Source organism: Calonectris borealis, chromosome 21, assembly GCF_964195595.1.
Source record: "Calonectris borealis chromosome 21, bCalBor7.hap1.2, whole genome shotgun sequence".
Lineage (NCBI taxonomy): Eukaryota > Metazoa > Chordata > Aves > Procellariiformes > Procellariidae > Calonectris > Calonectris borealis.
In genome coordinates this window covers 2,027,250-2,054,467 of record NC_134332.1, presented here as the reverse complement: position 1 = coordinate 2,054,467, position 27,218 = coordinate 2,027,250, and the positions used below count along the sequence as shown (strand labels likewise).

General features: G+C 54.6%; 1 protein-coding gene across 1 annotated transcript; it reads left to right on the top strand.

The window, feature by feature from the left end:
* Positions 1 to 162: 162 nt before the first annotated feature.
* PTPA (protein phosphatase 2 phosphatase activator) lies at positions 163 to 26,954 on the top strand. Its single transcript, XM_075170295.1, has 10 exons — positions 163 to 278; positions 2,771 to 2,871; positions 4,067 to 4,153; positions 9,375 to 9,500; positions 10,268 to 10,385; positions 11,947 to 12,046; positions 13,219 to 13,343; positions 13,823 to 13,923; positions 18,439 to 18,546; positions 24,208 to 26,954. Exons 1-10 carry the CDS (start codon positions 254 to 256, stop codon positions 24,280 to 24,282), a joined length of 966 nt encoding a protein of 321 aa, XP_075026396.1. The 5' UTR covers positions 163 to 253; the 3' UTR covers positions 24,283 to 26,954.
* The last annotated feature ends 264 nt before the right edge of the window (positions 26,955 to 27,218 follow it).

Below are 27,218 nucleotides of genomic sequence, written 5' to 3'. Positions count from 1 at the left end.
TCTCGCGGCGCCGCAGCGCCCTGCACAAGCATGGCCGCCCCGCGGTCCTGTGTGGGCAGAGGAGGCCGTGCCCCGCACAAAGATGGCGGCGTGGGCCACGACGGGGGCCGGGAGGGGCCAGGCCGCCGGCTGACGGCCCCTGGAGCGACAGGGCCGGGCGGCGTGCCCTGCTCAAAGATGGCCGCCGGCGGCTTCGGCGTGTCCGGAGGTGAGAGGTGAGGGGTGGCAGCGGCGGTGGCCGGGCTCCGGGAAGATGGCAGAGAGCGAGCGGCGGGCAGGTGAGGGGCGGCCGGGGCGGGGGCGGCTCCGCGGCCTTCTGGGCTGGGGGCTTGCGCTCGGGGCCCTTGCGGGGTGTCTTCGGGGCCGGGGTAGCCGGGCCCAGGGGTTGCCGGGGGGGCGGGCCGCTGGGCCTCATGCTGCGTGGGGGTCCGTGGGCCGGGGGCGCTGGGGCCCAGGCTGCGGGGGCGCGACGGCAGCGAGCGCCCGGGCCTGTGGTGGGGCGAGGCGGGAAGAGGCTTTGCTGAGGTGCCCTGGAGCCCCCTGACCCTCGGCCGGTGGGGCGGGGAGCCCCGGCACCAGCGGCCGCCCGGCCCCGCTGCGGGCTGAGGCCTGCCGGGCCGTACGCTGCCGGCGCGGCTGGGGCCGGGTCTCCCCGAGCCGGCGGAGGGCAGGGCTGGTGCTCCCTGAGGGATCCGCACCCCGCGGCAGGGAGCCGGGGCGCGGCGGGGGCGAACCTCCGTCCTGCGAGGGCTGCGCGGGTCCGTCCTGCGCACCCCAGGGGCGAGGCGGTGGGGCTGGGGCTGCCGGGGCAGCTGGGGTCGGGGCTCCCTGTCACCCGAGGCCCATTTCTCGTCCCGGTGCTGAGATGGCGGTGCGGAAGGTGCATCTCACGGCTGAGTTTGATTCCCCCTCCCCACGCCACGAGAGTAAAACTGAAAGTGTCTGCGTTGTCCAAGTTGCTTCTCATCCTAAAACCAACCCGTTCTGCTCCTGTCTCCATCACATCGCTGGTTTGGGGCTTTGGCTTGTGTATTCGTTTTATAATATTGTAACCCCTGGAGCCCTCGCTGTGTTTCCTTCCTTGAGTACCTGTGGTCTCCTCCCCAAGAGGAAACGCACAAAGTGTGTGCCAGAAGAAGTGGTGGTTGAGAAACAAATGCAAAGAGATGAAACAAGTTCTGTGCCGAGCCAGAGGTGGGCTAACACCTGCACCCCCCCGGTCCAGGACGCCGCCCTGGCCGCGCCTCTGGTCTTTATGTATCGTCTGTATTAATGGACGAGTCAGTGTTTGCCTTTTTACACCACTGCTCTGGAGTTTTTCATTGTTTTCATCTTATAAGTTCTTTTAAAAGAAGAGCTCCATCATTACGACGCTAGTCATTGTGAGTTTTGTGCTGGATTTTCAGAAGAGGCACACATCTTTCGTTTAAATTCCTCATGCGTTGTTCCTCTCATCCTTGTACCTGGAAGTTTTACTGTAACTTATGCGCAGGAACGAAGCAAATGCCGTAGCACCCTAAGCAGGGGATGAGACTGCATCTGTTCTGTAGATGGGGAACTTGAAAGGCAGAGAAGTTAAATGACTTCCTAAGGTTATGTGACAAGACTATAGCAGGCTCTGCGTGGTTCCTGGGACTTTGGATCCCTTTTTTCCTCGTCTGCCTGCTAGACAGTGCTCTGCTGCAGAAAAGAATGCTGATGCTTCTGGGTAGTATTTTTTATGTAAATGCAGCTAATAATATTTTAAGGAGTTGGAGTTTGGTGGTGTATGTGAAGGAGCCAGTGCCTGAACTTGCCGTAGAGTGGAGAGCAGTCGCTGAGGTGTTGCCAGGGTGGCTGGTGCTGAACAAATGCCTTCAGATTTTCTAGGATTAAAAAGATGAACTGGGTGACTCTAACAGAATTCATAAATTCACGTTAGCACGCGGTTTCCTTAACAGTGGTCTGCTGCACTGCCTCTTGCTATTAAAATTTGCACTTCTAGGAGCATAATGCAAATTACCTCTAACGTCATGGAGCATTTCTGGCTCTGCAGTGTCCCGTTGCGGGACTGCTGGCTGAGAGCAGAGCTCTGGAGAGCGTGGGGTGGGGGTCACCTTACAGCAGGGTTGTGTCCTTGGTTCAGATGCCAGGGAAAAGAGCCCCTCTAATGCGTTAACAACTTGCATTTGCATTAAATATTACATCCTGGGCTCTGAGAGAGCTTTAAAATTAAATGATCTTCATAGCTTCCCCCCGGGAAGAGGCTGTGTCCCGGCATCCTCCAAGCCCCGGCGCTGCCTGGACCGGGGGCTGCGGCTCTGGACTGCCATCTATTGAATTGCTCCAGCTTTGTCTTTGCAGGAGTTGTCCTTTTTAGAGGAATGCATTTCAGGTTTAACACCCTAAAAACAAGGCACAGTGAGTTTGTTAGGAGAGCTCAGTGCTTCAGCACGACCTGAGGCTTGTCTTCACTAGACAGAAATAATAAAACTGGATGTTGTCTTTGTTATCTCCAGCACCAGCCTCTCTGTCCAGATGGGAAATGCGTCTTTAGTGGTGAAAACAAACATAATGCCACTTTCTGAAGCCTTGCAGTATCTTTAGGAGGATATTATCCGGGGATCGGGAGGATATGGGTGAGGAGGACTTGGTGAGATAATGGCACAAGCTGGGATGGATTTTTTTGGTTTCTGTCTCCTGAGAAATGAATGTTGATTTCTAAGAAAGGAAGATAGAGGATTTCTTCTTCTCCACTGCCTCTATTTTACCTCTTTTTTGCATCTCCCAGGCACCTCTGAGGAGGTGGCTCCTCCCCTCCAGCAGAGCTTCATGATCCCCAAAAAGGAGATAAACGTGGTTTCCGACATGGCCAAATGGAAACGCTCTCAGGTATGGCTCTGGGGTCAGGGAAAACTGGTAAGTGCTTATTATGTTTCAGTGGCAGACAGGTCTGGTCTGGGAACAGCCATGAGGTAAAGCAGGTTTGGGCAAGTAATGGGAAATTAATTGATTTGTGTTTTAAAGCAGAAGAGTCACTGCCTGTTTGTAGGAAAATTACTTGGCAGTGAGGCGTGGAGTCTGGCAGCCAAATGCTCCGACAAAGGAGTGAGCCAGGGAAAGCCCAGAGGTTGAGGGGGACCAGAGATGCTTAAAAATTATTACTGCTCCCTCCCAACAAGCTAGACGAGAAGCTGGTAAATATTTCATCCCACCTAGCCTGTACGTTGTATCAAAACTGGATTTGCCCAGCGCTGTTTGAACTCAGCTTGAACATGGTCCTGCTGCCTGGCCCTCTAATAGCACCAGGCTGGGTTGGCTCCTGGGGCCTTCCCACCTGGCTGTACTGGAAAGGGCTCTAGAGCCGAGGCTTTCAATTTCCTGGATAATTTGTGTTTACAGTGTGTGTGGAGCTGGCGGAACAGGCAGGTTCTCCCCGCTCTGCCTTTGAAGGGTTGGTGTGTTAGCCCAGACTCGTCCCACCTCTTAGGAGCAAGTTCTTGCTTGATGACTGATCTGTGATGTCTAAAGAGAAGCTTTAGTTATAGCCAGGTCTCAGGCAGACCTCTGAGTGCAGCTTGGATATGATGCTTCAAAAGCAGTGAATTTAAAGAGAAGAGCAGTGAGGAGCCTGGGCTCTCTCCCACTTCTCCATCATGCACGAGCATGGGAGAAGAGTAGAAGGAGGAAGGGGGAGATAACGGCGCAGGTCTGGGAGAAGCAGTGCAGAGCAGGATGCCGAGGCACAACTGAGACTCTGCAGAGCTGAGGAGTTTGAATTTGACCTGATAGGAGGCAGGGAGCTGAGGGAATGATTTTGGGGGCAGTGCGAGCGTTTTTAGGACTCTCCTCTCTGTAATTTTTACAGCGATGCAGATTTCTTAGTGCAATCGCCATCTGCCTCCGATGTCTGCCAAAAATAGCAGTAACCTCACAGCAAGCCCTGCACCCGGGGTGTCTCCAAGAAAACAGCGTTGTGTGTTGGGAAAGGTTCCCTTGGTGTGCAGGAGTGCTCCCATGCCGCGCTGCTTGTTCAAACAGACCACGGGTATTCACTAACACCCTGCGCTCTCGGGTGTGTTTGCAGGCGTACGCAGATTACATGGGCTTCATCCTCACTCTGAATGAAGGTGTCAGGGGCAAGAAGCTGACCTGCGAATACAAAGTTTCAGAGGTAGGAGAAGAGTTTGGATCCCCTTGTTTCTCCTTTTCTGCCTTTTTTTTTTTCTTTTTTTTTTTTTTTGGCTCTACAGTGAATATTTCCTAGGCGAGGAATGAGTTGGCAGCTTATCTGGGAGCCAGGGAGAATAATTGTGGTTGGGTTATGCTTGGGGATGCAAATGTCAGCCTGCAGTCCTCCCCCCAGGATGCAGAGGCTGTGTGTGCGCTCGCTGGATGGGAAATCAAGCAAGTTACAAGTGGGCAGAAGCTGGTGGTGAAGAGGAGGATGCAGAAAGGAAGCGTTTTGACTCTGTTTTCACAGCCTGGCTTCAAGCAGTGATGTTTTGAAGACGTGGTATTCCCTCCTGGTTGCAGGCAAAAGGCTGAGATGTCTGTACCGTTCCTGTTCTCCCGCTGGCCTTTCTGTGGGACCTTGGGCAAGCCCCTTGTCTCCCTGTCCCTGGGCTTCCTTGTTGCTCACAGCGACAAGGGTGTTCACAGCACCCATTTCCTCGGCCCACACTGTAGCTGAGCTGTGCGGGGTCTGGTTTGACAGCGTGGGAGCTCAAGGCGTGTTATTGAGGGGACCTGCCTCACCAAGGCTTGTGCTGAGGGCTGCGGGGGGCTGCAGAGCACGCAGGGGGGCTGGGCTGGGGGTAAAGCCTGTGGGGATAAAGGATCGCCCCTTCCGAGGTGTTAAGCAGAAAGGACCTATTTTTCCCCTGGCATTAATGTGACCGTCGCCCGGTTCTGTCTGCTGCCGTGGCCGGGTTTAATGCCTGTTCACCTTATCAGTTCACGGCGAGATCGTCAGGAGCCAGAGGGGAAGGGCAGGCATCCTCGGTGGTGCTACTGCCTGGCTCGGGGCTGGCCCGAGGTCTCTCTGGGTGCTGCCGTGATCTGCAGAGCATACGTTGGCCACCAGCTTCGCTTCCGAGTTGCACGCTGGATCCCCCTCCCTTGTTCTCCATTGCAATGAGATTCTCCGGTACATTTTTACTGTTCCAACTTATCGTGGCTGTGCAAGAAAGCTGGGAATAGTCTAAAAAGATGGAGGCAGAGTGGGAAGCAGACTGGGCCCTGTGTGTTTATAGCTTCATTCGGGTGTGGGAAGGCAGCCTACCATGATCTTTAACCTAGTCTTTTATGTTTGAAGCAGGCATGTTAAGTCCAGCCTTCCCTTCTAGGAGCCAGTGTGTGAATGAGAAACTTGCTTGTAGTTCATGGGGGGGATCAGGGATAATGAGTCCCTCCCTAACCAGCTTTGTGTCCACCTTTTGTTCCTTCAATTCAGCAGAAACTGCTGTCAAACGCTGCTCTTGCTTTCCGCTGTTTGCATTTCACCTTTGAGTTTTGTCTTTCTCAGGATCTCTTTGTCATGATCTCGCTTGTTCCCAACCATTCACAGAGCAGTTCTAGGCAAACAAAGCATTAAAAATGAGCAAAACAAAGGGGGGAAAAAAGCCCTCTTCCACCAACCCCTTTGAGCTGTCAGCTACCTAGGAAAAGCTGTGTCCGTGCAGCAGATCCCTCTTGGTGTGAATGTTTTCCATCTGCAGTCCCAGTCCAGGTGACAAAGAAGAGACAGGATCCTGACTGCTTGGGAAGTGGCGGGGAACGTGTCTCATTCCCCTCGCGCTGAGGAGAGCAGAAGCCGGTGACTTGAGGCACAGGTGGAGCATCCCCAGGGTTGTCTTGTTGATGAGGTTGCCTGTTCACGTGGGTTCGTTTGTAGATCAAACTGCTTATCTGTGCTTTTAAAGGCTCAGCCCCTTGTGGCCTTTGCTTGCATCTCTGCTCTGCTTTCTTCTCTTTTGCCGTACCTGCTGCTGGCGTGCTTTTGTGCCGTCCCCTCTTCCTCCCTGATCAAATGCTGGGGACGCCTTCCTTTAGCAAATGACCTCCTGGAATCCTTTCTGCTGAATGCGTATCCTCTCCATGACTTACTGGTACTGCTTTGCCGTGGAAAAAAAAAAGAAAGTATGGTCTCCTCTGCTTTGAAAGAGGCAGCTTAATGGTTTCTAGAGTAGCGTGTGTCGATACCAAACTGTCTGCTGGAGCGAGAGCTGGATCCTTCGGGGGCTGAGCCCCTTCTGAGACTTGCTGAGCTTGCTCTGCTCTTACTGAAAAATTGCATGGAGCTGTCTGGGGTTTTGCTGGAGGCATCTGACAAGTAGCGATAGCTGAGCTGTTGTTTAGGACTCTGGCGTAGACACTATGTCTGGCACAAGGTTGTATGACTGATAGGTGGTGACCTGCCTTCTCCTCCTGGAGGGAGCGCTTTTCATGTGGGGATCCGCGCAGCGACTGCTGGGGCTGCAGCCTGGAGCAGTTTTTCAAAGCTGTGTCTTTGATCAGAGAGCAGTGCAGCAAGGAGGAGGTTAATTATGGCCATGCGAGGAGCAGACCTTCCCTTCAAACAGCCTGCTGCACTGGGGGAAACTGGCTGGCCTTGTGGCTTGCTCTGGTTCCAGGAGGGAAGCGGGGGAAGCAGCAAATGCCCCGATTTTAGCAGCTCCCCCCTCCGACAGGGCCCGAGGAGCCCACAGGGGCAGGCTTGGTCCCCGCGGGCAGCTTTGGCTGCCGTGATGCCTTCTCAGCACTTCCATCTGCCTGGCCCCTGCTCTTGAGAGATGCTGACAGGTCTCTGCTCCGAAGGAGGCTCTGTGGTTTGCCTTTGGGACTGGTGGCAGACTCGGGGTCAAGGGGATGCAAAATCAGCACAACGAGAAGAGCAAGGAGAGCAGGGGGGAGGCTGCCCTTGCTTTGATCACTGGAAAGGTAAAGCAAAAATAGAGCTTAAAAACCCAGCCAGGCAAAACAAGGCTGCAGTGGTGCTGATGGTTGTGTTCCCGTAAGCTCTGCTCTTCCCCTCCTTCTCCCCCGCTGGGGTCAGCCCTGGATGCACAAGTTTCCTCTGCTGGACAATGGGAAGCTGCTGCTTTTAGTAACCCCCTTTTCAAAGGGCCTTGAGCCCAAAACGAGCCTCATCTCTTTAATTATTTATTGGCATGGCTGAACTGGCAGCTGGGTCCTGCTCTCCCGTGTTCAGTGGGGCTGGGCTTTTTAATCCCTTTAAAGCAAGCGAGTGGGGAAGGGGAGGTTCGACTCTCGCGTTCCCCAAGGCCTGCGGGCAGATCTGGGGAGGGGGAAGGAGCTGGTCCTTGCCAGCCATTTATCCAGGCAGCACTGAGCGCTCGCTGAGAGGGGTTTGAAATACGGTAGCTGCTCATAATGAGCTGCTGGTGCCGGCAGATAAATCACCAGCACGATTTAATTATTTAATGCAACCCAGTGCTGGGGATGCTGTTGCTTAATTGGAGGGGAATGCAATAGCCAGGAAGAAGTAGAGCTGAGTCCAAACCTGGTCCGGTGCAGTGGGGAGACACCAGGTTTCTGCAGCGTTTCAGGCAGCAGGGAGCTGAAGCAGAGGGGGTCACGCTGCCTCGGTCCACGTGAATCTGGGGCGCTGGCCCATTAGTGGCTCCAGCTTGCAGCCTCATCAGGGCACCCAGAGCTTTTGGCCCCCCATGTCTCTTGGGTCTTTAGTGTTCCTGGTGTGCTCAGGTCTTGTCCTCTATTCCAGCCTCTAGTCTGGGCAAGTGTCGAGGTCCTGTGGGGTGGATGGATCCCTCCCCTGCCTGATCCCGCTTCCCGCTGGCTGATCCCACCGTGTCCTCATCTCCTGAGGAGCCGCTGTCTGTGGGAGGCTGTGTCTGCCATGAGACTCTTCCTCCTGGGAGCGGAGGGCGTGGGGAGCGATCCGCAGCTGGTTCGGTGGCAGCACGGCTCTGCCGTGCCTGCCTCTCCACCCGCCCCCTTCGAGTGGCACTTCAAGGGCTAGAAACTTGCTGGGCTTGGCTGTTTCCTTGTCCTCCCGGCAGGCAGCGTGAAGAATTGAACCACAGCCCAGGAGACCAGCCGGCTTCACACGGTTGATGCCTCCAGCAAAGTCAAACCAGCCGCTGCTTCTGCTGTCCTCTTTGTCCCCTTGAAGGAGGAATCCCCTCTCGAGACAGAGGAGCCCACATTGCCCGGGGCCTGGCCAGCTGCTGTGGCGGCTGATGGCTCTCCGGCTGCTTGGAGTCGGGTGAGGAGAATCCCAAAGCCTCTGGCAGGCTTGACCAGTTGTTGGCAGAGCCTCCTAAAACTGTTTGGAGCTGCTTAAAGTGCTCCCCCCTCTTGGTGCGTGGGGTGTAGCCGTTCCCCAGCTGTATGGGCAAGGCAAGGAGGAGGCTGCGTGCATTGGCCAGCCCTGGTCCTAAGAGTACAGCATGATTGAGATACCGTGCTGTATGGCCTCTTGCACCTCTCTTCTTCTCCTTTATGGCCACCAGCGGTGCCTCCTCCAATCTCTCTCATACTTCCTACACAGGTTCCTCGCTTTCTCCGTCCAGCACTAGGTGTAAGAAAGGTGGCTCTGTTGTCTTGCTGTTGCATTTGTCTTCCCATCAGCTTTGTGTTTGTATTGAGACATTTCTCTGAGAGCCAAGAGCTTCTCCTGCTTGCTCTGAGGAGACCACTGGTGGGCAAACCAGGCTGCCTCTTCCCCTGGGTAGGTTGTGTTTTGCCACGTGCACTGGGTATCCCTGGGTCGGAGCTGCCGTAGCAGTCTGGCTGGCGTGAGTTTGAAGCAACAGGAATCAGGCTGAGAAGGTTGACTTGCGATTAGGCCCTGCTGTACAAACGCTGACACCATCACTGCTAATCCTGGCTCCTAAGAGACACTTCAGGACAAAGATTAGAGGCCTTGAGAAGGGCCTCTAAACCACATCATCAGCCGCTGGTGAGGATACAGGGTGAGTGCTGTGCTGTGTCCCGTGGGGGACGCAGGACCCTCAAGATGCAGAGCCTGAGCTTTGTGTTGGAGGTCCCTGAATTGCGTGGCACTGCCCTGCTTCTCAGTTCTGTGTGCCCTACAGCTAGGGGCTTGCTGTAGCTCTTCTCCCAGAGGTTTCAGAGCACAGTGCTCTTACAGCTCATGAACGTCTGTGTGGGCGACTGGAGAGTCTGCCTCAGGCTGGGCTTTGTACTGGACTGATCTTCTGAGGGGAAGGACCGTTTTCCTGGCCCCTCTGCTTTTTGGGGAGGGTTGGCACATCCCGTTTCTGCTTGCCACCCTTAGGAAGGATGGTGTGGGCTTTAACGACTCCAATCCAGGGCAGAGATGTCGGAGCCTGAGGGACTGCTCTGTTTTATGTCACCGTGACCCCTCATCTTCTTTGTCTCTGTAGCCCATTGAAAAACTGGTGGCTCTTCTGAACACCCTTGACAGATGGATCGATGAAACCCCGCCAGTGGATCAACCTTCCCGCTTTGGGAACAAAGCCTTCAGGACCTGGTACGCCAAATTAGACCAGGTGAGCATGTCTTTCACGTGTAGGGTTACATGCAGCTCCTACAGAAGGGCAGCGTGCCCAGCAGGGGTAGCAGAATGGCTCCACCGTTGTGTGGCAGCCAAGCAGCCTACAGAGGAACTGCTCAGATAAGCTGTGAAGGATCCACCTCTTGATATGCATTACTTGCCCCTGCTCTGGTGCTGTCTCCTCCTCTTAGGAGAGCATATGATCCGTGTGAATGCTCTTAGCTGGGTCTCCCAAGTCCTGGATGGTCCACGAGGGCCCTCCAAGCCCAAGGAACTCCTTTGCTTTGTAACTGCCCCTGTGTCTGCTAGCTGATGGGTGACTCACAAAATCAGAGGAAGGTTGTGAAACTGCTCGACTTCCTTCAGCTCAGAGCAGTTGCCCTGCAACCGAGCTCCTGAGGTGGCACAGGCACAGTCCCGGCAGCAATGAGCTTGCAGGTGGTCTGCTGCTCTGTTAATGCTTTTGTCCTGGAGATGACTCGGTGGGTAACTGCGTTGATGTACTTGGATGGTGAAGCTTTTTTTTCCTACAGGATGCGTGTGGCCTGGATAAGTGTCAGGACAAGCTCTCCCTGAATTGCTCCATCTCTGGAGATGACTTCTTCAACAGGAGAATTTGCTCCTCTGTCGTGCTGGCTCTGGCCATTGTAGGAGTGCACCATTGCAGCTCCCGCTCTGCAACAGTGTCTGAGCAGAGGGTGACTTGCTCCTGGGACTGTGGCAGATATGCACTCACTTGAGGGAACCTTTTGTGTCTTTCAGGAAGCAGAAAAGTTGGTGGCAACAGTGATCCCCAAGCATTTGGCTGACACTGCACCAGAAGTGGCCGTGTACCTGAAGGAATCCGTGGGGAACTCCACTCGCATTGACTATGGCACAGGTACCCGGGCACGCACGCTGGCTGAGACTTGACTTCCTCGGGTAGTGACCCCTGGGAGCCTGGTGCTGCATTTATTTAAATATGTTATTGCCACTGTTTCTTAGTGCCAGCTTGATACAAACACCTTCCTTCTGCAGCCTCCTCACCCCTACGTCCAGTGGGCTATGACTTAGGGAGCTGGGGCTGGCAGCAGGGCTGTGCTGGAGCTGTGACACCCTTTTCATGTCTCATCCGAGGAAACGTGAGCCAAGCTCTGCAAGCCATTCTGGCATAAGCTGTAGGAGCTGCTTTACCGCCTGCAGCAGTCCTGCATGGCTGAGCTGCAATAGGCAGTTTAGAGGGATAAAATAAAATTACTTGAATTGGAACTAGAATGGGAACCAAGTTTGTGTTTAGTGGGAGGTGGCTTGGGGTCTGGTGCTCCCTAGAAGTGACATCACTGCTTACAGAGGGGCTCTGAAATCTGAAGGTAGAAGCATTTTGCGCCTAAGACGACACTGAATTGCAGATTGGAGTAACAACGCTGGCTTCAGTTAGACTTAAATCCAGAATCGTCTACCCGCTCTGCTCCTCTGTCTGGAGGGCAGGCGGTGTGCTGAGGAGAGCGTCCTCACAAGAGGTGGGAGAGCCTCTGTGGTGCAAGGAAACGCGACTTTGGACCTGGGCTGGCAGAAGAGGAGGACGTGGGTAAAAGGATGAAGAGCTGGAGGCTGAGCAGCGCTTGCCAGGAGAGCTGCGGCTCGCCGGCACCAGGGGGAGATGTTGTCTTTGGAAAGGGACCCACTGGCTGGGGTTTTGTCAGCTCGGGGAAGGAAATTCAGCCTTTCCTCCCCTCCTGTGTGTCCCAAGCCAGTGGCCCGTGTCCCAGCTCACAGTGACTTGACCATAGGTGCACTTTGTTCCTATACTGGAAGCTGGCACTTCATAGCGTGGAGCTGCTGATCTTGTACCCGCCCTTCTTCTGTGGTCCTTTCCACTAAAAGACATGGCTCTGGTTTTGCTGGTTGTTTCTTTTCCTTGCTGTTAGCTGGAGGACCAAGCTGCAGAGGCTCAGCCTGAGATCCCAGTACCTTCTGGGACAGACTGTTCCTGGCAGCATCATGGGATCTGCATCCTTCCGACACAGATATTTTTGAAGCGGGAGGAAATCTGTTTACTTGCTGATGTGAGGTTCTCTTGCATCCCCTGAGCAGACAACTCTGCGGTGCTCCACTTCCCCTGCTGTGCCAAGCTCCTAGGAGAGGCCCTGCCTTGCTCCCAGCACACCCAGTATTGGAGCTGTTTTTCCTCAAAAACTTCCTTTTTTTTTTTTCCTCAGAGTTAATAATCACCTTATGAATGTCTAGAGGGTATGCTTTGGGTGGGTGCTGTGTGGGGATGAAATATTGTCACCCCATGTCATTAATAGGATGAGGCAGCACCGAGGGACAGCTGGCTGGGGTTCTTGACACGGGGAATGTGGCCGCTGTGATTTCTGAAGAGCCGTTGTGGTGCCCACAGAAAGGTTGTCTTAGGGACCAGAGACACCAGAGTCACATCTCTTTATCTCTTTTAACTCCAGGGCACGAAGCTGCATTTGCAGCTTTTCTCTGCTGCCTCTGCAAAATCGGTGTGCTCAGAGTGGATGACCAGATGGCCATTGTCTTTAAAGTATTTAACAGGTGAGGTAATCGAAGGAGAAGGGCTGGAAGCATTGGGCTCTTTGGGGGCAGATCCTGCCAGTGTCCACTTCCAGCTGAGATGTGTGAGATGTTATTGCCTGTTCTGTACACCGGACTCCTCCCGTCTGTAGTCTGGGCTGACGGTGCCCTCTTTCTTCCACTCATCCGCACCCATTTGGGAGTGAGAAATTGCAAGAAGAGCCTCCTCCTGGGGTGTGAGCTGGGCAAATCAAGGGCCTTCTGCAAAGACGTGTACACAATTAGAGAACGTGAGTGCTGAAGGGCTTGCTGGCCTAGGGAAAAGGGGCAGAATGGCAAAACTGAAGCCAAATTTAGACAAAATCAGGAGGCAGATGTACTTTTTAATAGACTGTATGGTGACCCATTATAACTATCTCCAAAAGAGGTGATAGCACCTTGTCTGTTAGAGGCTGAGTGTCCTTCTGAAAAAGTTACTTTAGTTGAGCACAAGTTATTGAGCTCTGCAGAGGTGTGTGGGTGAAGCTCTGTGCTTTCTGATAGGCAGGAATATCTGATCAGAGGATCTAAAATCTCTTCAGGCATTAAAAAAAAAAAAAGTATGAAACTGGCAGGCCTCCACTGCTCCTCTAGATGTGTTTCCAGCCCAGGAGGTAGAGTTGGTAGTGATGAAACTGGTGGAATGGGTGTTTGGAGTCCAGAGATCTAATCCCAGCTGTATCACTGTTCGGTGGCATGGAAACAGTTTCCTTCAACAGTACTTCCAGCTTTAATTTTCCACCTGAAAACTGAAAGTAGCGATTGCCGTAAGGTGGAAAGATTTTTCAGCTCTTTTGGAAGTTGTTGAAGGAGAGTGAAGTATCCATGTTTTCAAATAACGGTGGGAGTGGGGAAAGATCTGCACCGATATAAGACACTGCAGGTAAAGTAAATCCCTGCTACTTGCTTTCTTAGTGAATTTGGTGTGAAAAACCCCAGTTTTTAAAAGGTGCTGCTGTTTGCTACTATACCTACCGTCAGGCTGCTTTCCGTGGCAAAGGACCTGAATATATACTCTGTGTGCTGTGGGGGGGGTCCTGCTTGCAAGTGATAAAGTTGTGTCTTTCTCCAAACTGGTTGTTCTTGTCCTCATGTAAGTCAACGAAGACGGAAGAAGGCCTTGTCTTAACCCTTCCTTCTCTCTTTGGTCTCAGGTACCTAGAAGTGATGCGAAAACTTCAGAAGACCTACAGGATGGAACCTGCTGGCAGCCAGGGCGTGTGGGGCTTGGATGACTTCCAATTTCTACCTTTCATATGGGGCAGTTCCCAGCTGATAGGTACTAATAAAAATCTTCTCGTGTCCCAGCCTGCCCCCTGCCCCATCTAGGTTGCAAAGATGATGGGGCTTGGGACTGACTTTTAAATTCAAATGTGTCAAATTTCTGTATAATACAGCAGAAGAGCTTGGATTTTTTTTTTTTCTCAGCTTTCCAAATAAAGCTAGTTGCTTGGGTTGGGAGATGGAAGGCTTCCTTGTACAGTATATCTGTCTTTATTGCAATAACTACAAGCTTTTTAAAATGAGAGTCTTGTTTTTGGTGCTGGAAAACACATTTTCTACCCTGGGGAGTTTACCAGATGCTCTCACTGCTGAGGCGCTGGAGTGGGAGATGAGATGGAAGGGAGCAGCTCTGTGCTGACTTCTGAAGAGCTCTGATGGGAGGATCGTGTTTCTTCTGGAAGAGGGGCAAGAGAACTTGGTCTCGGAAGGGGGGTGCCATACAGGTTACTTCCTATTGTCTCTTACTCTTTTTAGACCATCCAAATCTGGAGCCTCGACACTTTGTTGATGAGAAGGTGGTAAACGAAAACCATAAGGACTTCATGTTCCTGGAGTGCATCCTCTTCATTACAGAGGTGAGGACTGGAAGGTTTGTCCCACAGGGAAGTTCTGTAACATCAGGTACTTGGCTCTGGCTGTGGTTTTCTCTTCCTCCTTTGCTTGTTTGTTTGCTTTCATGGAACTGTGCGGATGAGCTGTTGTTGCATGTCTGAGGTGCTCTCCTTGAATGAGTTGAGACAGGGATGTTGAGAGGAAAGTATAATTAAGCTAGATGGGCTGTGGATTGCAGGTGACGGGAGCTGTAACAAGAGCAAACAAATAACCTTGGAACATCACTTGGATCAGTCAGTGGGAACTTGGATGGAGAAGTCTGGTGCCTGCAAGTGTGCTAGGAAGATGAAGTAGGAGCTACAAAGTGACTGGGCTTGCCAAGATAAACTCCCTTCCCTCCAGCCGTTGGGTGCTGCCTAGCAGGCCCTGGGCCTCCCCTTGCTTAGGGCAGGCTCCCAAACCTCTGTGCAGCTTGGTCACCTCCAGATTCTGCCAAAAAAGTTGCCCATTAAATGCGCCTTATTTGCAGATGATCTAGAGCAGAGATGGTGCCGAGATTCACCCAGCTGGCAGCGCTATCAGGACCGTGTTTCTGCTCAAGCACTGTAGGGCCCTTGGGTGAGGGACTGGTGATGCTCACCTTGTTGCCAACCGTGGGCAGTGTTTTTTCAACGAGGGAGCTCACAGCTTTCTGCCCGCAGCTGCAGCGGATGACCTGGCCGTGTTTCTGCCGTCCCCCTTGCTGCACGGTCCGGGCAGGGAGAGCAAGAAGCACACGCTCCGTGGTGGTGAGGGATTTCTTGTCTCTGGCAAGAGAGAGTTGATGGGATTAATTTTGAAGGACAGAGTGCGGTTCTTCCCCTTTGTTCTCTTTGCTTTTCCCCTCTCCTCGCCTCTCTAATTTAGTGATTAGATGAGAAGGGAGGTTACAGAATATGAACTTAGCCTTTTATGTAGGAAATCTTTGTAGGACCCTTTGGCCCAAACCCCAGGAGGTGCTGTGTCAAGTCCTGCTGAATCTAGTAGGGTTTGTTGGTACTTAGCACCTCACACGGTTTAACCCTTAATGCAGAGATAAATCATAGTAAAGAGGCGCTGGCGGAAGAGATCAAGATGAGGACAGGAAAGCCGGAGCCAAGATGCTCTAAGATTTAGTTTAATTTGGGCCTCTCTAATATCCAGACAGTGCACTAACCTGTTAAAAACATAAAAACGTACATCTCTTGACATGTGTGTAGAAAATTCTGCAGTGCACAGATGGCACGTAAAGTTTAAAATACACAGCACCATACTGCTGCTTCAGGTCACTCTGCTTTTGCCTGCAGAAAGTTAGCTTTTTAATGGGCTTTTAAAATAAGTGATTTCACTTCTTTTTCCGCACATTTGTTGAGAATCATGCAATTCGGTGTTTCTGCTGCGTTCCTCAGTGCCACCTGGTGGCAAGGAGCCCTCCTCTCGGGCCCTCCTGGCGTGAGCTGCTAAGGGATGGCAACAACCTGAATTATCAAATGCATGGTATTTTCAGTCCATCTTCGTGCAGGCACTGTTTGCTTTTTGTAAAGATTTTGCTTTTAAAATTTGTTTTTTCTCTCCCAAATGCCTGGGGAGGCTGTAACTGCCACTAGGGGGGGCTGAGGCAGCCTCCAGTGCCCTCCAAACGCTTTCCAAAATCAACAACAAAACAACATAGCAGGGAAAAAGATAGAAGGAATTAAAGACTTTAATAAATGAACGGTATTATTTTCTTCTGAGCTTGTCAGCTGGAAAAAGCTCTCCTTTAAAGGTGTTAAGCACGTAGCAAACACCACAACCGTTCCCACAGCGGGTCTGGTACGTCTTACCGGCAGGAGAGCCGGTTTTGTTTCACCAAGCTACAACCAAGGCAGGTTGTTTTCTTTCCAGTGAGAGAATATTCTCTTGAGCAGATATTTTTCTCACCCCTGGGTGACGTTTCAGGGATATGAATATACACTGTTGTGGTGTTTGCCACGTGTCTATTTAAACCTCAGGCTCTTAAAGTAAAGATGATGTCCAGGCCGAACCCACCAAGCCGTCCTCCTTCCACCGCCCTGCACGGCGCCCAGGCACGGCAGCGAGCCGTTGGGAAACCTGCAGGGTGGTTTTGGTTCTGAACGCGTGGTTCCTGAATAGGGGGAGGTTTACGGAGCCAGCTGGGACTCGAGCTATCCCCCTGCTGCGGGCTGCGTGCGGTACCCGCAGGTGTGAGGATGAGGAGGGTTTGGGAGCATCGCCGCGGCGCCTGCCGCACTGGGGGCTGCGGACGGCAGCGATGGCAGGGCTGTGTGTGTTTGTGCAGAAGCGGGGTGCCGGCTACGCCCCGGCTGTTGCGGTGGATCGGTGCGATCGCCCAGATGCTCCTCCGAGGGCCCAGGGCAGGCAGCAGGAATTTCGGCTTCAATCTGGCTTCTAAATTTGGAGGTTTGGGAAGGGAGGGCTCGGGTTTCGGCTGGAAGGGAAGGAGCTGACAGGAAAGCACGGCCTCAGCCGTCCCCCTCCCCCCGGCACTGACAGAGGAACCATTTACAAAAGGCCGATTCTCTTGGGAACCGAGAGGCAGGAACGCCGCGTCTGTGAGTAATTTCCTGCTCAATATGGCTGCTCTGACTCACTCCATTCCCCTGGGGTCACTGCGGGACTGCAGCGCACTCGCCGCCTCTCGCTCTCCCCCCCGGCTCTCCCTCTTCGCCCTTTGTGGCTGGAAGGAGATGAATTTTTTTGTTCCCCCTTCATCCTCCGTATTTTTCCCCTCCCCGGTTTGAAACCGTAGCCAAGCCGTCCCTCGCCGGGCACCCTGGGTGAGGAGGGCCGCGGTGGCGGCCGTGCCAGGCGCTCGCGTGGGGCCGGCCAGCCGCGCTCGCCTCCTCCGCGCTCTCCAGCGCGCTCGCTCCGGCTTGGGAAGGGGGGAGAAGCGAAGCGCGGTGGTGGCGGTTGATGCAAGCCGTGCCCCTGCGAAGGACAGCGATGCTGGAGGAAGGTTTGGCGTCAAAACGCACGCAGCCAAATCTCCCGTACGAGGCGGGGGGATGCTTTGAGCGAACCGCCTGGCGCTGAGCTCCCCGGCAGCCTTTAACTTGGGTGCCCGCCGGTGCCAAATCCTCGCGCTTAATAACACACCGGCTCTGTCGGGTAACGTCGTGCTTTGTGTATCTGCGCGTTTCATCTTGTATCCGCAAGGAAAGCGCACATGGCGGAGGGGAGCGGGAATGGCCGAGCGGCTCATCCGTCATCCCCCGGCTCACGAGAACCGCCGAGGGGAAGGGGGGATGCGTCTGCGCTCTCCTGGCACCGGGCAGAACTTCAGAGCCGCTTCCCTCGCTGCTCCAGCCCCGAGGTCAGCGGGTTTGAAACACGTTGTCCTCCAAGAAGTGGGGATTTTTGGGTTCTCCCCTCCCTTCCCTCTCTCTTTCTTTCCCTGCTGCAGGCTGATGCCACACAGACCTTGCAGAAGGGCAGCAGCAATTTCCCAAAGCAGATTGATCGGCCTCGCTTGCTTTTACAGTAGGCAGAGAGGTGGTTTTGGAGGCTTTTTTCCCACCCTCGCTCCAGGCCTGTGCGTGCAGAGAGGGAAGGGCTTAGTTGTTCAAGCCCCGATTCGAGAACGAGAGTCCAAGAGATTCCTCTCTCCCCACGCTCCTTTTTAGCGTGAGCTTCGGCCTTGTGGTTTCTGATGTCATGGGAACTTTGCTCAGTCAGAGTGGCTGCCTTGTATTTCTTTTTCTCCCCGAGGGTCTGGTTTTGTTCATGGAGGAGAAGGAGAGACAACCACCCAGGGAATCTACATGCAACTGTCCCTGATTGCAGCTTCCCCCCTGCCCTCCCTCCTCCAAACCCCTCGCCCTGGGAGGAGAAACACTGGAGTATTAACAAAAATAAAATAAATTTAAAGCATCTGCTGCAAGCTAGCAACTTGGAGCTGGTTTGGAGAGCAGGACTGGAGCGTGTCCCCTCTGCTCCTGCCTCCCCCGGAGCCCTGCTCTGCTAGAGGCAGGTGTGGAGTGGGCTGCGGACACCGGAGCTGCTGCCAACCTGCGCTGCCCTCTGCATTCAGGGAAGGCAGCGGCGGTTGTCGCTGCTGCTTGTTGTTGATCTGAATGGGGAATGAGTCATTTTCTTGGAAAGCCCAGCAGTGCTACACTGGGAGGTTTCTGGGTAGAACAGGAACAGCGTTGAGCCAAGCTCTGCTAGGGGGGAGAACGGGACTTACGTGGGGCTTTTTTAATGCAGCGATTAAAAGGGAGGTGTGCAGAGGGAGGTCTGGTTAGGAAAGCGTGGCAGGAAAAGGCTTAGTTTTATCAGGGAAGGAGGGGGGAGTTGGATTGCCACGGCTTCATGTGATGTGGCCGCGGCAGGAGGGAGCGCGGAGGGAGGGCGGGAAGGCGCAGTGAGGTGGCTGGTGCGTGGGTCACAGGGCTTGGTGGGAATGTTTGCTTGGAGAGAGTGTGAGCGTGAGTCACTGCTGGTGCATGAGCTTCCTGGCTGGCCCGGCTCCCTCAGCCCTGCTCTCGGGTCTCTTTCAGATGAAGACGGGCCCCTTTGCCGAGCACTCCAACCAGCTCTGGAACATCAGCGCCGTGCCCTCCTGGTCCAAGGTCAACCAGGGCCTCATCCGCATGTACAAGGCAGAGGTGAGCGCCGAGGGCAGGGGGAGGCTGCTTGGCCACACGCCTCCTCCCTTCCACTTCACTGTGGGTCAGCTCTTCTCTTCTGCTGCTCCTTGGGTGGGGGCCCCGTGCTGAATGTGGCTTGGGAGCCCTTGGCAGTTCAGGTGCTGCTGGCTGGAAGGAGGCTCCTGTGTGCCCCCAAACCAATCCCAAAGTGGCCACTCCTTGCAGACATGACTTTTGCCATTTCTTGTCTTCCCGTAGTGCAAGTTGCAGGTCTCCAAATTAGGGCCGATGTCGTGACCTGCTCGTCCTTCTGGTCCCTGCACTGCTATTTTACCAGCTGGAGGAGACTTAGTTTAAATTATCATCCCGTGTTTCAAGAGCCCCAGAGCAGGCTGAATGCTTCCAACCGATCTCCCCTTGCTACGAGTCCCGTCTGTGCAGTGTGCCGGACTGGCAAGGCCACGGCTACCTCCCCGGCTTGGCAGCCCTCCACCCGCCGGGGCTCTGCTGGCGCTGCCCCAGCAGGCTTTCCTGGCAAACCCTGACCTGGGGAACTGGGCAGTTTTGGCTCTCCCTTATCTCTCCTTCCTGCTCGAGCTAACCCTGAGCTTGAGGAAGCAGGACAGGAACTGCCACATCTGGGCCTCCGGAGGGAACGGCCGACAGGCGGCATCTCTTGCTGGGAAGGATGGGATCGCGCCGGCTCTGCAGGCAGTCACTATTGGAAGAGCAGGGATGGCGGAGCAGGGACGGTGCAGCTCCCTGCTGCACCCGGGGAGACTTAAAGGAGTTAATCCTATACCCCGTGGTCTCTGCCGTGCTCCTGTTGCTGGGACACATGGCAGAGGCCCCGTGGGCAGCTCCGCTCAGGCCCAGCGCACAAAGGGGTTAACTGTGCCGAACTCGGCGCGCTCCCTCCCCCAGCCCTTCCTCTGCACTGCACATCCTGTGTTTAGGTTCCAGGCCACATACCTCTCTAATCTGCGAGGTGTCACTCCCAGGCCCGCTGGCTCCTTCCGCCCCCAGCTCAGCTTTCCTCCCGGCCTCCGAAGAGGGGAAGCGGGGCTGGGGGTCGACCCCCTCCGCTGGCTGCTCCTTGGAGGGGTGCCCCTGGGCTGCCCCTTCGGGACTGCCCCCCCTCGCAGCTCCGTCATGGGGGCTGGAGATGCTGCCTGCTGGGAAAGCCTGAGCTGGAGGCTCTGGTGTGAGAGCTGGAGGGGCTGGAGGGAAGACCCTGGCGCTGGGAGCGCTGTTAAAGTGAAACATGGGTCCCCTAAAACCTAGAGCCTGAGCGTGGTCTGCTGCTGCCTTAAGAGCCTGCTTTGGTCCTTCCTTCCCTTTGGACCAGTTCCTCCTCACACTGTTTGGGTACTCCCCTGGCATCCTATGTACCCCATGCTGTTCGGGTGCCCCACGTGCCCTGTGCCGTATGGTTGCTCCCACCTCATGCACCACGTAGATGGCTGGAGGAGCTTGGCAGTGACGTGCCCGCGGTGCAGCGTGCATGTCCCCTGATGTCACGGGGCCACTGTGTGCTGGCAGATCTACCCGGCCTGCTGGGGACAGCCCGGGGATCCTCTAGAGACTGGGAGACTCTTTGGCTCTTTTAGGTGCACCCAAGACATGGTCTTTTGTGGAGGCCTCGGTCTATTTTGGATAGCAGATGACATTCTGTGTAGAAATGCCAGATCCAGTACTGGTGGGTTTCTAGAAATATCTAGAGATGTAGCTGTGTCAGGGGGAGAATGCAAAAGCTGCTAGGAAGAGTAACTACAGAAATTTAGGCTAAGGTGTAGAAAACATTGAGTCAACCGAAGCACTTTAAATTTAGGTTTTTTCCTCAAAGAACATTTGTAGATCTTAAACCACTATTTCTAAGCACACGGTCCTCATGCAGCGATGTCCTCTCCTGGCGCTGCACGGTGCCTGTGTTCACCTGGGTGGGCAGAGGAGAGGGGGGACTCCTGCTGAGGAGTCCTCACTGGTTCTTTGTAGCTGCTCTGGGGAGTCTCCCACTCCGCTGCTGGCTCGGCTGGTTCCTGCCTGGCTTGGGAGATGAGAGGAGCATGGACATGGCGGTGTGGCTGGACAGAGCTTTCAGTTATGGTGCGCTTGGCCATGCAGCTTTTACCAATGTTTGCAACTAGAGGATCTCTTTGACTGATTTTCTGGGAAGGACACAACGTTCAGGAATCACTGAGGCTTCATCCTTTGAAAACTGAATCCTTCTGGGTGTTTCAGGCCAGGCACCCACAGTCACTCTTGAAGATCTTTGTCTGTTTGCTGCAGGCTCCTGGAGCAAGTTTCTGCTCGACGTTCCCAGATGCGTTGCCTTCACCCTTGTGGTCTTTCTCCAATTAGTCACTGCCAACATTAGCAGAAGATAAGTGAGCCAACAGCCCCCAGGTGCTGACATGGGTCTTCGTTCAGCTCAAGGCAGGCAGCTTCTGTGGCAGAGCTCGGGGCGTGTGATAGTAAAGAGAGGGAAGGTTTGGGGTTGTGGTGGTGTTTTCTGTCTGAGGTGAGAGCAAGATTTCCTTTTTTTTTTTCCCCCCTCCCTTCTCCCTGCCCCTCCGATCACCCGTTGCAATTAGATCAGGTGAAATCAGACACTCGGAGCCTCCAGCTCCTTAACACGTCTGGGGTGGCTGAGAAGTGCTTGGTGCTGGGCGGTGCTGACCGTGACCGGGTTTTGAGTGGAGGCGGCCGCAGGCGAAGGGCTCACTTGCCGAAAGCAGACCAGGAGAAATCAAATGCTCACTCGCAACCTGCTCTCACTTGGTAGGAGCAGGGCAGTCCCCAGACCTGGTTCATTTAAAAACCACTCCGGATGCTTTGTCTCTGCTCTGTCCTCTCTATGGAATGACTTTAAACAGCCGACAGAAAGCTCAGGTGCATTTGTGTGGCTGGGATCTAGTCTGGATCCAGGCACTCCAGGTGCTTGCTGCAGGGTCTGTGGATGGGCAGCAGACTGAAGACAACGTGTCTTCAGCTCTGTGTGTTTTTGAAATCTCAGATGCGTCTATTTATAATATAAATATAACGGGTGAAGATGTGTTTGCTTGGGAGTAGGTGCAAGGGCTTTTCTTATTCTCTCCATCAAAAGTGAGTGAAGAAGTCGACAGAATAGAATGTGGTTAAAGCAGCAGCCTTGATGTTTTTTTTCCCTGAGCCTGCTTTTGAGTCTCCTGACCTTTCCTTCTCTGCTGCAGTCAGTCGGGAATACTTTCCATTGTAACTAATGTAGTCCTAGTTCCATCTTTAAAGGTTGGACCCGATGCATGTTTCTACTCCCCAGTTGAGTCCCCAGCAGCCCTTCAACGTGATCAAGATGATGGCAAGAAGAAAATAAGCCTGTCCCCTCCACTGAGCTAGTGTTGACTGAGTTTCACCCACAAGTGATGCAAGGAGGGTCCTGTCTCTTGGCATCTCTAATAATCCAGTAAATTTGTGCTAATCATGCTGGATAGAGGAGGAAAAGTTTCTCTACTTGTCTCTTCTTGGGCTGGCGATGTGTTAAGCGGAATGGATACCCATTCTTTCCACTGATGGTAAAGTCTCTTCATCCGGAGCCCAAACCAGTCTGGTCTTCTGTGGGACTCGTTGGAGCTAGTTGGGCTGACATTTCTAGCTGTCAACATCTCCAACATTCATTTATCTCTCCATGTCACTGCTGTCCAGCACTGCTTCCTCTGAGGATTTGTCTAAGAGGTGGTGCTGGGAGATGGCAGCAGCTCTGAGCATCCCACGCATTAGGAATCTTTGAAGGTGATGTGCTCTGATGGTTGCAAGACTTCTTTCTTCTTGGTGCCTTGCCATGGAGGCTTGTGGTTTTCTGCGTGGCTATTATTCCCCAGGAGCGGATACAGCCGTGCTGTACTTTCACCACCTCCAAACTTGCTTTGGCTCCAGTGGGCTTGCGAGCAGTTCAGTTGTGCTGGAGCCAGTTGTCTGACCTCTGGCTCCAGAGCGACTACCATAGGCCTGGGCTTCTGGGCACAAGTCCTCCTGCCTGCCCATGACGACAGCACGAGGGCAGGCTGCCTGCCTCCGCCTGTGCCCTGCCTTGGGGTGAAGGGCTGTCTGCAGCACACCGCTTCCTCCCCAGCCCCAGAGCTGGGACCTCCCCTGCTGCAGCGCGTTCAGCTCGGCCCCGTGGAGGGCACAGGACTCCTTCCTATGGAAAGGAGCGTTGTAACTACGACATGGCTCTTGCCTCCCTTTGGTAGGAAGGAACTGTGCTTCGAAGAAATGCCTGGAGGAATGAGCCGTGCATCTTGTCCCCAGGATCTGCCTGGAAGGCTGCTGGTTGCAGGCAGGAGCCGGTGTGGCCTTGACACCCTCCTGCTGCTGGGTCTGCAGCTCGTGGGGAGCTGGGTGCCTGGTGCAGCATCCCGTCCACCCTGGCTCCGAGCGGGTGCTGCTTGCGCCAAGGAATTGCTGGGACTAGATGGACTCCTGGTGGTTGGTAGCTGCTGTGCTGTGGTTGTACGTACTTCACGTCTCCTGGAGGATAGGTCTCCCATCAGCAGACCCACGTCTCAGCTGGCCACAGGGGAAAGGCTCTCCTCCCAAGGCACAGGGCACTTGGGTTGCTTTTCTCCTCTTCATATCGTGCTGTCTAGGGAGGAAAGAACTTGCCCCTCTGCCTGCAGCAATGAGGTGGCCACCATCTCTCACTAGCCATGCCCCCAAGCACCCTGGTAGTTGAGTCTCCACTGCAGCACAGTGAGGTGGTCTCTGACCCTCGTTTAGCACAACCGCTCACAGCTGGCGCGGGTGATGTTATTAGCGTAGATGCAGCCGCTGGGCTGGTGTACACGTGCTGCTGAGGTTTGTGTGTCCGGAGGTGAGCCCGCTCTGCGCTCTCTGTGAGTTTTGGGCAGTCTGGATCTGCAATGACTCAAAAAACCAGAGCTCTGAGTGGCTCTGCCAGGCGAGTGCTGGCAAACTTTGCCTTGGTTGTTGACCACAGTCCCTGGCCTTCCTGCCCTGTTCCCTCGCAGCCCGGCTCTCCCCACGCACAGCCTGGTCTTAGCCGGAGGAAGCAGCTCTGAGCTAAGCTGCCTTGTAGCGGACGTATATGACTGAGCTGTGATCCACACTCCCTCTGTCCTGACTCTGCAGTGAGGGGTGGGAATTTCAGGAGTGAGGGGTTGTTTGGGAATAGGATCACGTCTTAAACGATGGCAGCAAAATCCCTGGTGCTTGTCTATCAAAGAGCTGAGAATCTGGAATGCGGTTTGGGCAGCGCCTTGTGGCTGCCGGATGGTGCCTTGAACCCGGAGTGTGGGCACTGTCCTGGGGAGGGAGAGTTTCTTCCCCGGGGGGGTTTCTGCCGTTCTCCAAGGGTTTGTAGGGTGAAGCTCTTCAAAGAGATCAGCTCGAGCAATGAGAGAAAGCTGCTGACATAAACATGCCTCTTCTGCTCATGCTCCAGGCCTGAATTTCAGCAAGCCAAAGGCTGTGGCTGAAGGGAAGGGGCTGGGGTTAGGAAATGGGCCGAGGAGCCTGACGGGAATGTGGGGGGGGACATGGGACTGATCCCTCTGCCTGCAGCTGAGCCCAGCGGCCCCAAGCTCGCTGCCTCCTGACCCCGGAGGCAGGATGTAGCTCTGGCTGCCTGCGTAAGGTGGAAACATCTCCTGAATTCACCCCTCTTTATCTCTCCTCCTGCAGTGCCTGGAGAAGTTTCCTGTGATCCAGCACTTTAAGTTCGGCAGCCTGCTCCCCATCCAGCCTGTGACGTCCTAAGGAGGCCGCGGGAGGAGTCGAGGCAGCGGAGGCGTAGCGCGGCGCTCTTCCTCCTCCCCTCACCCCCTCCTCATCACCTTGCCCGTTACACACAGCCCATTCATTCCTGTGCATCCTCATCGGCAACCACAGATCCAAAGCACTCGCCGGCCTCGCATGGGAGACGGGACCTGGAGCGGCTCCTCCTGCTCATCCCCAGCACGGGGATGTCTTGCCAGCGACCAAGCCGGGGCTGCGCTTCTCCGCTCTGCTGCGTCCACGGGCAGCGCGACTGCCGCGTACGGCTCTGGGCATGTGAATGGGGTTTGAGTAGGGGCTGCCTTGCGGCAAAGGCCCTCTGCTTCCCTTCCCGGGAGGAAGGGGGTGTGGAGGGGAGGAAGGCACGTGTGTATGTGTTGGGCAGTGGTAACTGCAATTTCCCTTTTGAATTTCATTGAAGTTTCCTGTTGCTGTTTGGTTTGGGAAACCACTGCGAGGGGTGAGGTGTGAGCCTGCACGTGTCTGTAGGCAGCCACCTCTGCTTGCACGGGGAGGTCTGAAATGGGTAAAGGAAGTTGTAGGGAAGGTCTGCGGGTTGCTGGAAGCCCGGGGCGCCCTCTCTCCCTTTTTCTGGGTAAGGAAAGCCCCCTTCCTCCATCTCTTCTGCAAGGTTCCCTGGGTCTTCCTTTCCCACTACCGCCTCTTCTCTCGGGTGAAGCTGGGAACCTTCTGGGCTGCAGGGGTCTGAGCTGGCTCTGGAGCCGGAGACAAGGTCCCCGGAGGGACCCGGCTCTGTGGGAACAGCTATGCAAAGACACTGCTCGAACCGCGCCTGCTCAGGCTCCCTCTTAATGGGCACAAAACCTCACATGTTCACACACATTCGTCGCTGGGTCCAACCTGCCCTCTGCACTCCCCTTTTCCTCCTCCGTGCTTTGCAGCCCCGGGGCTGGGCTGGCCTCAGTGGCACAAAGTGACCGTGGTTGCTACTGCTTGGTCATCAATTGTAGTGACAGCCCCGTAGCCAAGGGATTTCCCCACGAAGCAGCATGTTCCCCAGCTCTTTTAGGGAGGCATCCCCGGAGCAAAGGCAGCATGGCGGGGGCAAGCATGCAGCTTTACATGCGTTTATATACCTGCGCTGGAAACAAAAAGCATAAATAGCCCAGGACAGCGGGTTATACCTGGAGAAAGCTCTTTCCCTTTGTCATTCCCTGCTGGTGTTGCTGTGCTGGACCTCGGGCAGAGGGACCACGCTTCAGTGCCACCAGCAGCAGTGTCCAAGGCAGGTGAATGAACGGGACGTGGTCCGGAGCATCGCTAGGAGGGCAGAAGCGGCTGGTGCTGGGTTTGAGATGAGCTGTCGTGTCCACCGGTCTTGACCAAGGTGGTCCACAACTTTGCAGCTGGAGAGGGGATGTTTCTTCTTGGGGTTCCCAGGCCAGGTGTGGGGGGAACAGGGCTCTGATCTGGTGTTTGCTGGGGGTTGGGGGCTGCAGGGATCCTTTCTCTGGCACTCCCGCAGACCACGGAGGGGGCGGTGGGGCTGCCCCCGGCCGGGCTGCTTGGCTTTTGCTGCTGCACTGCTTTACTGTTGGGGGGGGAGCCTGCTTGTGGATTTTTTTTTTTTTCACAGTTTTCTTTTTGCCAGACCTACTCGCTCCCTCTTGTAAACGTTCTTGCAGGCGCTCAGGGGAGGGAGCGCAAGAAAAGAGTCTAAATTAAGAGGCAGTGAAACGCAGGTGTCTGCAGAGCTAAAGCAGAGCTTTTTAGCGCTGCTACTGTCCTGTCCCTGGCTCGGCCCTGGGCGGGAGGGCGCAAGGATCTTTTGACCTGCCTGAAACAACTCTATAAACTTGCATTTTAAATGAAAATGGAAGACTGGAGTTAAGTCTTGTTTTATTCCTAAATGGGATGTGTGTTTTGTCTGGGCTTTCCAAATGGATCCACTCCTGGAGCGGTGCTGGAGATTTGTGTGCTTGCTGGGACTTGACGAGTCCATCTCCGGTGGAGCGGTTTAGCAGCCAGCGCCTGGAGCGGAGACCCCGGGCGTCTCCACCTGTGCCCCCTCGCGTTGCTGCATGGCTTTTGGCAAGCGTCACCACGCTTTAAATGGCTGCGCAGCATCTGGCCGGCAACGGCTGAGCTAAAGCCCGTGGTTTCCCAAAGCTGCCCAAGGGTTGGGAACGCATCTCTCCTGGTCATCTTATGGAAATGGGGCTTCCATGCAAAAGGATGGGTGGAAATGTTGACATCCGTGCATGGGAGAGACACCAAGAATGTGAAATACAGCACCAAAAAAGGTGGGGAGGTGCTTCCTTCCCCTGCAGCCGCAGCCACTGCTCCCTGGGGACAGTGTCCCTGGGCTTGGACCTGCCGAGGAGCTGGGAGGAGGCTCACGTAGAGCTCTGTTTCTTGCTTGCCTGAGTCTGCACGTCTGTCCTGCTAGGGATTTTTGGACTTCAAGCAGCTAATTCGTGTCTGAGTCTTATCAGCCCGCTTGGGATGTGCCCCCGTCGCGTGGCAGTCAGCTGCTTGCCTTCCAACCGGCGCCCGTCACTGGGTCTCGGGGCTCTGCTCCTCTCCCAGTGGGTCCGCACACGTAGCAGCACCCAGGGCTGCTCGATACGCGAAGCAGCACTCCTCCACCTCCTCCCACGTGGTGGTTTTAATTAAAGTCTCTGTGTTTTGCACCGGTGACTGTGTGGGTCTCTCTCGGACTGGGGTTTGCTCCCGCTTTGGGAGCAGAGCCAGTGAAGCCGACGGCTGGAGCCTTCGGCACAGGGAAGAGGCTTTGTGGAGGCACTGGCCGTGTTGGTGGTTGATCTCTTGCTTGCACCAAAATTGACTCGTTATTTAACTGCATGAAGCGAGTGTATCCAGTCTGTCTCTCTGTCCTTCCTAGGTGTCTTTCTGTCATGTCGTATGTTTTGTTATTTATTTATTTAACTTCTTTG

Coding starts and splice junctions, on each gene's coding strand:
- PTPA (XM_075170295.1), top strand. CDS start 254: ATGGCAGAGAGCGAGCGGCGGGCAG. Junction 279..2,770: donor AGAGAGCGAGCGGCGGGCAG/GTGAGGGGCGGC, acceptor TGCATCTCCCAG/GCACCTCTGAGGAGGTGGCT. Junction 10,386..11,946: donor TCGCATTGACTATGGCACAG/GTACCCGGGCAC, acceptor TTTTAACTCCAG/GGCACGAAGCTGCATTTGCA.